We start from the raw sequence: 14,821 nt of genomic DNA, 5'->3' as shown, positions 1-14,821 counted from the left end.
CACTGAGCCACATTCCCTGCCTAGGAGGTGGTTTAGGTTCCTTCTTGGAAACCTCTGGGTGAACTTTGGTGTGTGGAGAGACTGGAGGGGAAATCAGGCTGAGACCTTGGCAGAGGGTGTGGTGGGCACCATTGGCCACCAGCATCGTCTCACCGGGGTCTGGTCCCCTGCTCTTTCCCGCAGATGATGCGGTTTTCGTGGCAGAATTACCGCCGGTATGCGATGGGCAAGAATGAGCTCCGGCCCCTCACAAAGGACGGCTACGAGGGCAGCATGTTTGGTGAGTCGACACAGACCCCGGGGGCGCTGAGTGCAGCTTCGCTTTGGTCTGCCCTTTGCTGGGCTCGCCAAGCTTTTCTGGACTCGGAGGACTCCGGTGTGATAGACCCCAGACCCAGGGTACTATCTTCTCAAGTGGGCGCCCCAAGAACCCAGACTCCAGTCCAGTTGATGCAATAGCAAGAGGTTTATTAGCGGCTGTACAGTCGGGCAAACTCTGCTCCTAAGAGCAAGAGCTGCATCTTACTGCAGCCCCATGGGGGCTTTTAAAGGAAAAACCCACAAAAGCCATAAGATTACACTTCCCATACAATTTCATTTCACAAGATCATGGTCTGATCACGGAGTGGGTACAGTCACGTCCGCATGCACATTCTTCCTGAAACCTCAAAGGGGGGGTACCAGGGCGGGAGTGGAGTTTACACAAAGGTCACAGTGGTCCTTCCTGGAACACTTGCAACTATCCCAGTCACAGTTGAGCACATCTCTTAACAGAAATCTTTTTACATTGTTACATTGCTACAGGGGTGATTGAGTAATGATTGAGTCAGCTTGCCCTTGGAACTAGTTTTCTTTTTAGTTCCTTATTTCCTGGAGCTTGGAGGGTGTAAGCCTGAAGGGTTAGGGTCTTTCAGGTGCTTCTGTCCATTCGTACAACCCTGCATCCAAGCAGTGGAGCTTGGGAAGGTGAGGATGGTGAGGGACAGGGTTTGGTGACGTGAACACGGAAGACTGGGTAAATATGCTTTACTGGAGGGTGGTGGTGAGATGACATTGTCCCCATAGAGAGCAAACGTGTGTATAAAGAGACTAGGTTTGGCCGCCTTTAGATAAAACTCTGGGGTGTCGTTCCTATTGCCTGGTGACAGCAGATGGGCCACACGCCCTTGTGTTTCTCCTGCAGCCCTCTGGCTGTGGCCCTCCCTGCTGCAGCGTCCTCTGGACCCAGAGCCCCTTTGTACATCTCCTAACGTCTGCAAGCCCAGCCTTCTAGTTCAGATGTCACTCTAGAGAGAAGATGCTCTGGACAGCCTGGCCATCGCCTTCCTTTAGGGAAGGATGCTGTGCTGGACCAGAAAAGGGTGGCACCATACTTTCTAATCCTCACTCCCAAGGAACACAGGTTGCTAGAGCTGGATCCAGAGAAGCAGGCCTGAGCTGGAAATCCCCAGAGAAATCTGAAGGGTGGCTGGATACCGGAGGCCGGGGCCTGAGTGTGTGGACCTCCCTGTGTCAGGGTTGGTGTTTAGGAGACGTGACTGGAACCCACATCCTCTTCCCACAGTCAGTGCTGGAGACTCTCTGCCCATCCAGATGAGTCACCTCTGCAGCAGGAGTAAGGGATATGGATTTGAACGGCGTTTGTGAATGGAGGAGGAAAGGGAATCCAAAAATTACAAAGTGGGCAAAATAAATGAGCAGATTAAAGTTGATCTGTCTTGTAAATGTAGCCGCTGTTGACATCTTTATTCATGTCCTTCCAATTTTCCCTCCTGTGCATTTACCCTTGTATGTACACTTTTGACTCTGTGGGAGGGACTTAGGGTAAAGTGTTAAGTATTTCTGTAAATGATAAAGAGTGTGCTTTGGTTGCTTTTCTCCTTTCTGTGGCCAAACATCTGACAAAAGTCAACTTAATGAAGAGTGAGTTTGTGTGGCTCACAGTTTAAGGGCGCACAGTCCATCGCGGTGGAGAAGGTGTGGGGGTGTGGCAGGAGTGAGGTGGCCGCTGTCATTGTTTCCACAGTAAGGAAGCAGAGAGGAGTCAGTTTGGTGCTCAGCTTTTCAATTCAATCTGTGCCTGAGCCTCACCCAGAGGTGGGTCCCTGAGCCTCACACAGAGGTGGGCCCCTGAGCCTCACACAGAGGTGGGTCCCTGAGCCTCACACAGAGGTGGGCCCCTGAGCCTCACACAGAGGTGGGCCCCTGAGCCTCACACAGAGGTGGGCCCCTGAGCCTCACACAGAGGTGGGTCCCTGAGCCTCACACAGAGGTGGGTCCCTGAGCCTCACACAGAGGTGGGCCCCTGAGCCTCACACAGAGGTGGGCCCCTGAGCCTCACACAGAGGTGGGCCCCTGAGCCTCACACAGAGGTGGGCCCCTGAGCCTCACACAGAGGTGGGCCCCTGAGCCTCACACAGAGGTGGGCCCCTGAGCCTCACACAGAGGTGGGTCCCTGAGCCTCACCCAGAGGTGGGTCTCTTTGTGATTTTAAATCCAGTCAAGTTGACAATGAAGATTAACTGTCGCAGAATTTTGTATTAATTTTTTTTAATATTTGAGCCTGGTGTAGTGGTGTTTACTTTTAACACTAGCACTTGGGAGGCAGAGGTAGGCAGATCTCTATGAGTTTGAGGCCGGTCTTGACTACATGGTGAGTTCTAGGACAGCCAGGGCTATGTAGAGAGACCCTGACTCAAAAAAACAAAGCAATAATAATGATAATAATAAATATTTGAGATGATTCTCACTGTGTTGCCCAGTCTGATGTTGAACTCCTGGTCTCAAACAGTCCTCCTGCCTCAGCTTCCTGAGTGGCTGGGACGACAGTTTGCCCAGCTTATATGAAATGACTTTAGTGGTTTAATTTGTCCCCCTTTCTTCTCCGTGAAGAGGAACTGGTGTTGGTGGTGGGGTGTTCGTGTTTGAAACTGCAGTGTAGACGCAGCTATTGCTCAGGTTTATAGGAAGCACTTCTCGGAGGGACTGGGCTAAGTCCCGCCCGCTTGCTGTGGTTCCCAGGGCCCAGGATGGATGGATGGATTGATTGATTGATTTATGTTTTTTTGAGATAGGGTTTCTCTGTGTAGCCCTGGCTGTCCTAGAACTCACTCTGTAGACCAGGCTGGCCTCCAACTCATAGAGACCCATGAGTGCTGGCATACGCTGCCGCCACCACTACCTTGTTCTGAGCCCAGGATTTAAATCACAGCCCTTCAGAACTTTATCAAGTGAGGGAGAACACTGGGCTCCTGGATGGATGGCAAGAACAGATCCCTCGAGTTAGAAGACACGGGTGCAAATCCTCCCTCTGTCCTTAGCTATGTGACTGTGCCCAAGTCCCTTAACTTCTCTGGGCTCCCGATGGTACAGCTTTTGGCCTGGGGCTTCTGTGAGGACATCTGTGGAAGCGTGTGTGAGTAACCGAAGGACCATGTGTTGGGAATGAGAGCAGCAATTGACCCAGGAAGCCTGGGATGAGTTCTGAGGTCCCTTGGATGCTCTGACTCCTAGGTGGGGGCCCGAGGAACCCATTGCCTGGTCCCTTGAGCACTCCTGGCGGCAAGCATGCTCCCCAGGGTGCCCTGGTGGCCTGGGGAAGGGAAAGGTGTGGGGCCAGCAGACAGGAAGGAAGGCTGCTTTGATCCATTTACTCTTTCAAGCTCCACACTGTTGGGTGCTGGGCCTGGGGTCATCTGCCTGGAATTCAAGGGGTGTGGGACACAGTGAAATCTTCACCAACCCACCTAAGCTCACACTAGCTCCCCTTTCCTGGCACACTCGGGGGCCTGTCCAGGGTCTTCAGAAAGGGACAGGCAGAGGTGACCATTAGACAATGCTGTAAATGGTCCTTATCGACTTGACATTCTGGATTCCGACAGACCTAGGTTCAAACTCAGGCTTCCCTGCTTTCTTGTTGCGTGACCTTGGGTTAGTATTGTCCCCTGTAGCTGTTTCTGGAGCTGGAGGCACTGGTGGTACTGAAACACACCCTGGCCTGCCTATCTTAGTGTCCCTGTCAATGGTGACAGTTCTCAGAATTCAAAGTCCACAAGAGCACACCCAGAAGACAAGGCTCCATTCCCAGAGCCAGGGAGAGGATCCCAGAGGTAGGAGCAGCTGCTCTGGCGTGAATTCAGCACTGTACCACACTCCTGCTTCTTTCCTGGACCCAGCAGGGGCTGTTGGGTGGCCTCTGCCATTACCAGTGACCTCAAGTAGGCTGAGCCCTGTAGACACAGGATGCCCTGGGTTAGGCAGGAATGGGCAGACCTGGTGAGTGAGACTCACAGAGAGACCCTGCCCAGCAGCCCCTGTGGGCAGTGCTCAGATGGGATGGGTTCCCACAGCCTAGTCCCAGGGACTGCATCCGGTGTCTGCACGTGGGGAAGGTCCTGAGATCACACCAGTGCCTCCCTTTGCCAAGATCTATAGGAGCTGTGGTGACAGTGGTTACTATCTGAGCCTGGTCTCTCTGTGTGGCCCCTCACCATGCCAACCATCCCACGCTGCCCCATCCTTCCTCAAAGCTATTCTTACTCTGAGGGCAGATCCTCTTGCTGAAGGCCAGTTTTTGTGAACTGGGCATTCCACTGTCTCAGTAGCTTGTTCTCCTCCACATTCGGCTCAGCAGGCCCCATCGGAAGACACTCCCAAGGCCACCAGAGAAGACAGCCCAGAGCACATGCCTTTTCCTTCCTCCAGAAGTTTGCCATATGGGACACCCACTGTCAGCCGGGTGGCAGGGGGCATGGACTTTAGGTCCAGATAAGCTTGTGTGGCTCTCCGAGGAACAGGCAGGGGCTCAGTTTCCTGGGCCTGTGGTGGTTATAATTATTTTATATATTTTCTGTAAGAGGTGGAGGTCAGGGGAGTCTTCTACAGTGTGAGTCCTGGAGATTAAACACCCCCCTGACAGGCTTTTACCCGATGAACCATCTTGCCAGCCCTGCCCCTGGTAATTAATAGGGAGATGTGCCCAGGACCCAGCCCCAAGCACCAGGGAGGCTCTTGGTCAGTAGCTCTTACTGCTCCTGTCACGGAGGCCAGTCCTCAGACTGGGACAGTGCAGGGTACAATGGTAGAAGAGACAGCCACCATATCATAAAGTAAGTGGCCTGGTACACAGAGGCCCAGTCTCTTTGCCTGTAGAAGAGGCCAGCCACTGATACCCACCGCTAGAACTTGAGGGACTGCGTTCACTGAGGGGCTTGAACCTCACAGCCAGAGGGCAGGGATTTAATGCCACTCTGCTGTTCCTAGCTGTGTGATCTTGGGCAAGTTTTGTGACTGCTCTGGGCCTGCTGGCCCAGCTGCACAGGGCTTCCTTCCCAGGATTGTTTTTAGAGGAAGAGGTTAGCGCACACAAGCTGATGCGCATGCTCGGCACCCAGGCAGCACTCTGCAGATGCCCAGTGCTGCAAGCATGGTGCAGAAAGAGCCCTGGGGACAAACGCTTCTGCTCCCGTGGGGGCACGCCCACGTTCCCTGGACCCAGAAACCCACTTCAGGGCCATAGGGCTGCCCCCCGCCCCGTCCACATTGCCCCTGGTAGGAACGCAGTGGACACTGTTCCTCTTGGCCCTTTATTTGAGCAGCATCCTAGAATGTTGTGACAGGAAAACATCAGGAAATAAACCAGCCTTTTGCCAGCAGAAGGGTTCGGGGTGTCCAGGACAAGTGATCAGCAACCCCTGTGCTTTGCATCCCCTGTGCGTCAGCCAGGGTGTGACTGCACTCAGTGAATGCTCCTCTGTCTGTCAGTGCAGCGAGAACTCGGTCCCTTCCTGACAGAAATATCAAGGATGGGATAGAGTCTTGTTGCTGCTGGAGGGTCCCTGGATAGTGTGGCTGGTCCTTTTTTTGTTTTGTTTTGGTTTTTTGTTTGTTTTGGTTTTTGATTTTTTTTTTCGAGACAGGGTTTCTCTGTATAGCTTTGAGGACTGTCCTGGAACTCGCTCTGTAGACCAGGCTGACCTCAAACTCACAGAGATCCACCTGCCTCCGCCTCCCGAGTGCTGGGATTAAAGGCGTGCACCACCATGCCCGGCTTGTTCCTTTGCTTTAGAGTTTGGGAAAGCTGAGGCTCGGAGAGGGGAAGAGGGACTTGGTGGAGATGACAGGGCACATTAACCCCAGGAGCTCGAATCCCAGGCCACTGCACTTTGCAACACCCATCCAGAGATTAGCCGGATTGTCACATGTGACCTGCCACTGTAGCCGGGTCACCTCCAGGGGCAGCTATCCCCAGAGCTTCAGAGCAGCCTTTCAGGAGGTGTGGGATTTGGGGTCCAAGAGTCCACCACACCCTACATACTCATCACTCCAGACACCACGGCTGCATTTTCTAGTGTGTCCCTCACATCCCTGGTGAGGTGTCACTCACTCACTGTAGCCCCATTTCACAGGTGAGGGAACAGAGCTAGAGATCTCTAGGACCTGGGGTAGCTGAATCCCAGGTGTAACGTGGGCTCTGAAGCCTGAGCACTAAAGCTTCCACGCTGCCCTGTCCTGCCCCAAGCACAGTGTAGGGAGTGGGACAGAAAACTGGTCTCAGGGTTGGAGGGATGTGCCTTCTGGTCCACCTCTCCCTGTACAACATCGCTAGGGTCCGCATCACCTGTCTCTCCGTGTCATTGCTGGACACGAGCCGAGCTTTTAGGGCTCAGAGGACTTGTCTTCCACCTAGAAAATCTGCCCAGCAGGAACCACCTGCTTGCAGCCATGACATTGGCTGTCTGAGCTGAGCTGAGCGGCAAGGAGCAAGGGATTTGAGAGTCAGGCCGGCCTGGGTTTGAATCCTGGGTCTGCCACTTACTCATCCTCTGACACGGAGTTACTCCCTTGACCTCTCTGCACTCAGTTTCTCCATCTGCACAATGGAGGCAGCAATAGCGTCCTCCGACATAAGAATTCAATGCAGCTGCTGTGTGTTAAACACCTGGTGCAACACCTGCCCACGTGCTCTCCTCAAATGGAAGCCGCTGTCAGCATTCCGCTCGCTAATTAATAATAATGACTCTAATTCTAATCCAGGAAGGAGCAGGGTCTGGCACACAGCAGGCTCTTGATGTATTGTAGAGAGAAGGAGCAGCCTGCCACAGTCTCTGCCTGGGCCATTTCCCCTTTGTTCCCAGCCTGGCTCGGCTGTGCTCCGCGTCTCTCATCCCCTTCGGTGGCCTTGACCTCCTGCCATGAAGTGCGCTCAGAATCAGCAAAGAGACCAGGAAAAGTAGCTGTCCTGCTTGGTCAGCAAATTTGCTTCCCTGACCCTTCCCCGTGGAGGACGGAGGTGTTTGTACGGCCAAAAGCAATATTCCCTAGTTCCGAGCCAAGCCCCAGGGTGATTGCGGAAGCCCCAAATTGGATTCTGTCTCTGCCCGTGGGTTCCCCGATAGAACTGCCAACCCAGTCCCCATCATGGGGATGATTTATAGCCATGAGTGAGTTAAGAGGCAAAATGAACATGGTGCGGCGATTTTCGGATCACAGGCTGGCAGTGTTCGGCCTTGGCAGAGAGAAAAATCATCTCTGCCTTGTAGACGGAACAGATAGGATGCTGAGGAGCAAATAAATCCAGACCCTGCGGTGTCGTTTCTACAGTTGCTGTAGGGTATGTGGCTTAGTAGTGTCACCTGCTTCTTGTTCACACTCACCTACACACATGCGCACACTGGTAGACGTGCCGTTCTTCCTGGTCTGTTTCAGACATGGGAGCTCCTCCCCCGTGGAGCTCCCTTTCGAGAAGCCGGCTTGGCCAGCTAGGTAGTTTGTAAAGCATACCGGCTTCCCCACGTCTCCCTGGATCTCTACCACGCCTCTCAGAGTTTGTCTCTGAGAAGTAGCAGTTTTGATTGCAGACACACACCTGGGTTCGAATCCCGTCCCTGGCGTTCACCAGCTGAGTGAAACTAAACACGTCTCAGACTTCTCTGGCACTCAGTTTACTCCTGTATGAGGCTGGAGGGGGTCGAGACATAGAGAGCGGCACCAAACAGTAAGTTTTTCGTCCTGGTCTGGGGAGATGATTCAGTTAAGTGTGTGATGACCCAAGTTTGATTCCCAGATCTGATGTGAAAATGCTGGGTATAGCGGTGCGTGCTCGCACCCCAGCACTGGGTATACCGAGCCAGGCGGATCTGGAGAAGGGGTGTCACTGGACAGCTAGCCTAGTCTACTTGGCGAGATCCAGACCAGTCAGAACCTGCCTCAGAAAATGAGGTGGACAGTGCCTAGAGACATGGAGACACCTGGGGCTGTCCTCTGGCTTTCACACACATGTGCACAGACACCTGCATGCTAATACACACAACAATTTTTATCTTCCCTGAACTTACACATTCTGTCCCTGATGCTTTTTTTCCAAAGGATTACATGTGTTCATTCATGTGTGTGGTTGTATGTGGGTGCCATGCGCCTGGGCATATATGTGGAGGTCAGAGAGCGAATTTCAGGAATCCGTTCTCTCCTTCCATCGTGTGGGTTCCAGGGATCAAACTCCGATCATCAGGCTTGGCGGCAAGCACCTCTACCTGCTGAGCCATTTCGTGTGCCCACCGCCCCTCAAGTTGTCTGGTGAAAATACTGTTTCTGTTTTATGAGCTGTTTTTCTTCTGGGGAAGAAAAAAACATCTGTAGTTCCTGGAACATCAGTGTCAGGCCGGGCAGCTGGCTGGTTCTGGCAGGCTGTGCACACGCACATTCCTGACTTGGGCTGGAGTTTGCTTCGAGAAATGACTGTCATCAACTTCGCAAGCGGCAACACTGAGTTCCTTGGACAGAATAGGTCAGGCTCTGGGGCAGCCAGCACCCTCCCAGGAAGTCACATGCTTTGGAAGCCCTGCATGCTCCATCCGGAGGCCAGAGGGTGGAAAAGCACAGAGGAAATGAACTGGAAACTCAGGCCACTGGCAGATGTGCCTTTGGCGAGGAGAGCAATTGGATGAAAAGTCAGCCCCACTGCGTTGAAGGACAGGCCGGACCTGCAGTCACTGGACAGATGCTATGGCCCCATGAGGTCTCCCTGGGACCTTGAATGACAATCCCCTAGCCACCTTCTGATGGCCAGAATGCCCCTTGGGTCACCCTTGGTGACTTCAGAGTAAACACTCCTCTGCAGAGTGATGCACTGGGTTTTCAGGCTTGCGGGCAGCCGGCTGGCCACTGGCAGGGCTCCGCTCACTCCCTCCGAGACCTTTCTCTCTCCTCCAAGCAGTTTCTAATTAAGATGCATCATGGCCCTTTTCTTTTTCTTTAAAAGCCCTAGCACAGAGGAGAATTTATTTCTTTAGAAAATATAGTAGCAGGTTGTTGTAAAAAAGAGTTCTCAGGCGGGAGGCCTGGGTTGGTGTCCCAGCACTGGCGCCAGCTGTCACCAGAGCTCACAATGTCCTCTGGGCCTTGTCAGGGTCCGCACAAAGGTTCTGTGCACAGGGCCTCGGCCTCTGGACTCCTGGTGTTTTACTAGGGGGCTCGCTCTCTCTCTCTCTCTCTCTCTCTCTCTCTCTCTCTCTCTCTCTCTCTCTCTCTCTCTCTCGGCTATTGCTGATTCTCTTGGCATCTGAAATGTTAGCAACAAGTCCTGCTCCTGTGGGAGCTGAGTGAGTCAGGGTATCTATTCCCAGAGTGAGTTACTGCCATGCGTGAAATGATTCATATTGAAATTGACATTCCCTCCCCGTGGCAGCGTGTTCCACCCACTCTCCAAAGACCTTTCTTTCCTTGGAAACAAGGCTGAGCCGACAGCAACCAGCCCCCTCTCTTCTCACAACGCTGATGGCATACACTCGCCAAATTTCCCAGCAAATTCTGTGACTCATAGGAATATGGATTCACACCGTGGCAGATCAGCAATGCCAGTAGGATTCTCTACAGCCATCTGGTCTGTTGCCTGAGGATGAGAAAGATGGTACCCAGGGCAGGGACTCCCCTGAGGCTTGACAAACTAGATTTGAACCCTGCTTTTGGAACATGTAAATGTTATGTAGCTCTATCCCCAGATTAAAGCATTTTCTGTTGAAGGGAGACTTGGTAAGAGCCAGGAAGTAGAGGAAACTCACAAACCATAGGAAGTTCCTGAAACTTAAAAGATTTACAAAGCCCCATTCCCATGATTATATGAGGTGTGGCAATTGCTGAGAAATTGTGCCACCTGCCAATCCTGCGGGGAGTTCAAGGGATGCCACTTTCATGAGTTTTCACCTTGCTGGGGTAATGCAGCTGCCTTCAGGTTGCCCATGGTCATTTAAGTGACCCCAGAAAACTCATTGGTTTACTCAGCTGGACTTATGGGACCCTTTCTTTGGTCTATCATCATGTGTCTCCAGGAAAAGCCATGAAATACTTGCTTGGGGAAAAAAAAAAAGCAACCCAAAACTCTGAGGCGTTACTTACAGTATCTACCCAGTAAAATCATAAGCACACAGTCCTGCCAGTTCTACACAGATACAGCTGTGGCTGGCCACACAGACCCACATGGAGAGGGGTCCTGTTTCACTAGAAGGTTCTTTCTGGTCAGTAGGTTCCCAGGGGTGGCTGCTGTTTGGACTCCTGGCACCATGGATTCATTTTGTCTGTTCTTAAGCTTTTATTATGTCCTGCGTCTTCCGGATTTGGTTCTTACCTCATTATTCTGTTGTCAACAGTGACTGATTCTTTATCAGGTCTGTCTGCCTATTCTACCGTTGCTGGCCATTTTTGTTTCTGATATTTGGTGATTTATGTGTGAGTTCCTGTAAAATACTTTTTGTTTACCACGAAATGTTTTTGGTATATTTATGGAAGTTTTAGCCATTGCCACAATTCATTTTAGAACATTTGCATTATCTCTCATAGAAACCCCACACTCGCAGACAGGTGGTCCCACTTCCCTCTAATCCTACCCCACTCCCAACCCCTGCTACCCACAACCCAATGTAACTGGCTGATTCTGAGTGCTTTATCTAAATAATGTGTTCCGGTCTGACTCTGAACTGTCCCCCACAGGCTTGTGTTTTGATCACTTGGTCCCCAGCTTGTGGTACTATCTGGACTGGAGCCTTTGGGCCTGAATGGTAGAAGTCCCACTAAGGGCGGGCTTTGGAGACTATACTTGCCCTGTGTTGAAGAAGTCACCACATGCTCCTGCAGTATGGATTAAGTCACTCCCCTGCATGCCTTCTCTGCCAGGATGGACTGAGAACGTTGGAAACCATGGACCAAAGTCAGGTTTCCCTCTGTTAAGATGTTTCTCGCACATATTTTATCATAGTAACACAAAAGTAACTAACGTATGGTTTGTGTAACACCTGGTCTTTGTAACTGGTTCTTTCTCTGGGTATGTTTTGTGGTTTAGCCATATTGTGGCATGTATCAGTACTTTGTTCTTCGTTATTGCTGAATACCACGTTATGGGCTCAGTAGTTGACAGACATTTTTTTCCGGGGGTGGGGGGTGGCGGGTGGCGGTCAAGACAGGGTTTCTCTGTGTAGCTTTGGCACCTTTCTTGGAACTCACTCTGTAGACCAGGCTGGCCTCAAACTCACAAAGATCCGCCTGGCTCTGCCTCCCAAGTGCTGGGATTAAAGGCGTGCGCCACCACTGCCCGGCCAGACATCTTAAGCTTTAATTTTTTTTTTTTTTTTTTTTTTTTTGCTGTAATGAATAATGCTGCCATGACCATTTACTTATGGACATAGGCTTTTGTTTCTCTTGGGTATATGCCTAGGAAAGGATTGTTGGGTTATATGGTAATTGGATGTCTAAACATTTGACGGTTTCCCTTAGGGCTACACCAGTTTACTTTTCCTCCAGGAGTCTGTGAGGGTGAGGAGCACTTTGGATATGTTTTTTTCTGGTGGGAGTAGCAGGTGGTTATGTGAGACACAATCCATGTTTGGATCATACTGTCTAGTATCCTCAGCTCTACTCAGCAGGTATCAGGTTTGCAAATTGGTTAAGCCAATCGGCAGCCCCAAGCTGTGTGAGAGTTCTGGTTACTCTGTCATCCTGGCCAGCAAACACCTGCTTTCCTTGGCACGGCACGCCGCCACCGCCATTAGCCTCCTACTGCCGCCTTCTTAGTGGCCTGCGCTGCCTGCGCAGCCCTGGTCCGCAGGGGTCCTGGTCCTCCTGCCTCCTCTTAGGGGTGAACTGGGACACCCACAAATGCTTCTCACATCAAAGCCCTCCTTAAACCACCCCTCCCTGCCACCTCCCCAGTGCTGTGGAGTGGTCCCCCTGCTTTCCAGTCAACCCCAGTGCCATGTGTCCAGCTAAGATGGAGGCAAATGGGACTTCTCCAGTCTGGGGACTGCAAGACCCAGGTACTAAGCGTTGACCAGGAGTCATGGGTCCCTCAAATGCCGACTCCATCACTTGCACACTGGACAGGAGCACGCTCCCTTTCCAAGACCCTGTTTTCTCTCTTGTGTAATGGGGATGTAGACACTCTCCATTGGGACCATGGTTGGGACCACAGGAGCCTGTGGTCCCTTTCATCTGACAACTGTGTGGTGTCTCCTGTGAGCCAAACACTGTCCACACTGTGTGGACCTCCCCAGCTTGTGTAGACACGGGTCAGCATCAAACACGTGGGTCATGTCTGCAAACTTGAGTTTCACATCCCCTCAACTTGCTCTTGCAGGGATGGTTTCCCAGGGCAGCTGCTTCTACACTGAAACCAGAAACCCAAATGGAGAAGTGTGAGTGAGGAAAGAGTGAGCTAGACCTTTGGGTTTAATGGAGTCTTATTGTGGCTCAGGTGGGACATATCTGTGGAAAGAGAACTTCTGTGAGCATAGACACTGAGTCTGCAGATGTAGCCCAAAGTACCTCCTCCTGTCTCGGGCTCAAGGCCTAGGAGCCTCGGCTTCTCACTTCTCAGCTACTCTGGACTTCAGGCTCCGCCTCATACCACACAGGTGCCTAGTGCATGGTCTCCTGGGTTGCTTCAAGGTCCTAAAACAGTGGGTGACTGTGTGCCCCTTGGCTGTGCTTCTCCCTGGCTGATGCCAGCCCATGCAGCTGGGTGGACAGTGGGGTCAGTGATGGGGGTTACAGGGATGGATTACTGGCCACTGCAGAGAACAGCATACAGCCACAGCTTCTCCCCTGCCGGCGAGGGGCCTCTGCAGCAAGAAGATCGCTTTCCACAGCCCACAGGAGGCGGTCCTCTCAAGCATAACTAGGATCAATAGGCAGGATGACATTTTCTAAAAGAGCCCCAAGGAGACAAAGAGCCCCGGAAGTGTGCTGTCAGCACAGTTTGGTGCTAATATTCAAGTTTGTGTCTCTCTTCATCAGGCCTGAAAGACAACTTGCAATTCTCTGCCTGTGGCTTTTGTTTTGTGTTTTAATGACTGGGTAACACACAATCGCATTCTCTCCCCCAGTAACTGTGAATTCTGGGACTAGTCCATTCGAGGACATTGCTGTTGTCATACCCATACCCCGAAGGCCTTGAGGAGGGAAGGACAGAGGAAGGGAACCGTGTGTCACTTCCTGAAGGCGGGGTATGGCTGAGGACCCTGCTCCTGATCTAGCCATTGCCTAGAATTGCATCTGGACATTGTTTTGCAGCCGGTAGCAGACAGGGGTGGTGGCATGTGCCGTTGCTAAGCTGGAGTTTAGTTTGGCATCTGCAGGTCCCGGATCTTCACGGTGCACCTAGCTGGGGGCCGGGTGTGAGGCGGGGAGGAAGGCTGAAAAGGCCCAGTGGGCTCACGAGAGGGTAGACAAGGGATACTCACCTTTGCCACCCATCAGAATGTGTGCCAAGGGCCACATCTGCTGCAGACCCTTGGAGCATGCGAGGAGGGACGCACATCCTGCTCCTGAGGCTGTTGTCACCTTCCCATCAAGCTCTGCACCTGGCGCTGTGGGGACCACACCTGGAAGGGCTGGTGTGAGAGCGGGTGCCGTGTTCTTGGGTGCCGGGTTTCTGGGAAGGCACATACGTGCTGACAGTGAAACCTGTTACAGGTGAGGGACAGCACAGGCCGCACCCAGGAGGACACTCGGTGTAGTGCTGCTGCCACCCAGGGGATGGGAGATGAGGGGGTGCAGATCTGGAAGGCAGAGATCTCTGCACTCATCCATAGATCACTCCCCACGGCCCTGAGCAGGCTGACTTCTTCATTAAGCAAAGCACACAGGGCCCATGGGCTCACAGAATGTTTTAATTTCAATTTCTTTTTCAATCAGAAGATAAAAAAGCACATATAATAATGTACCCAGTGGAGATCAGATGCGTCTTTATACTGATACAGTTGTAAAGGATAATTTTCTTTCGTTCTTTTTAAAAGAAAAAGGGAAGCTGGGTAGAGTAATACAGGCTTGTAGTCTCTGCCTTTGAGGATCAGGAGTTCAAATCTAGCTTGAGCTACAGAGTGAGACCTTGTCTCAAAAGAATAAGAAAAAAGAAAAACCTGAGAAAGGGGCCCAAAGACAACCTTGCCAAGGCCCAGGGAGTTATACCCACCCTGCTGACTGGCCCTGCCTTTGCCCGATGGGGGTGGGGTTCTGAAACCTGGGCCTGCTCAGATCTCATGAGAAGGACCCATGTCACTGTTGCCCTCAGAGCTGGCGGGGGAACCCAGCAACCGCTTGTCTCCTTGTCTCCTTTCATGTCAACATGTGGCAGTGGGTTCCCACCTCTAGGTGCCTCCTCTAGAGCATCCGCCGTCTCATCTTAAAGGGGAAACGGACTCTGGGAGAAGTGACCTCCCAGCTGCTCAGGTGGTTGTACCCAGGCTGCCTTGCTTCCGAGCTGAGACCCCTTTCTCTTCTGGGTGGGGGATAGGACCACACAAGCATCAGGGCCTCTAGCATCCTCCAGCATCAG

The 14,821-nt window shown here is 52.2% G+C and overlaps 1 protein-coding gene across 1 annotated transcript in view; it reads left to right on the top strand.

Moving 5' to 3' along the window:
- Positions 1-14,821, top strand: part of Man1c1 (mannosidase alpha class 1C member 1) — a 148,181-nt gene that overhangs the window by 63,755 nt on the left and 69,605 nt on the right. The window contains exon 2 of the mRNA XM_059255168.1: positions 184-280. Within this exon, the coding sequence (XP_059111151.1) occupies positions 184-280 (97 nt within the window). The remainder of the gene's footprint in view (positions 1-183; positions 281-14,821) is intronic.

The sequence above is a fragment of the Peromyscus eremicus genome, chromosome 2, assembly GCF_949786415.1.
Source record: "Peromyscus eremicus chromosome 2, PerEre_H2_v1, whole genome shotgun sequence".
NCBI classification, from domain to species: Eukaryota; Metazoa; Chordata; class Mammalia; order Rodentia; family Cricetidae; genus Peromyscus; species Peromyscus eremicus.
This window is presented reverse-complemented; position numbering and strand designations above follow the sequence as displayed.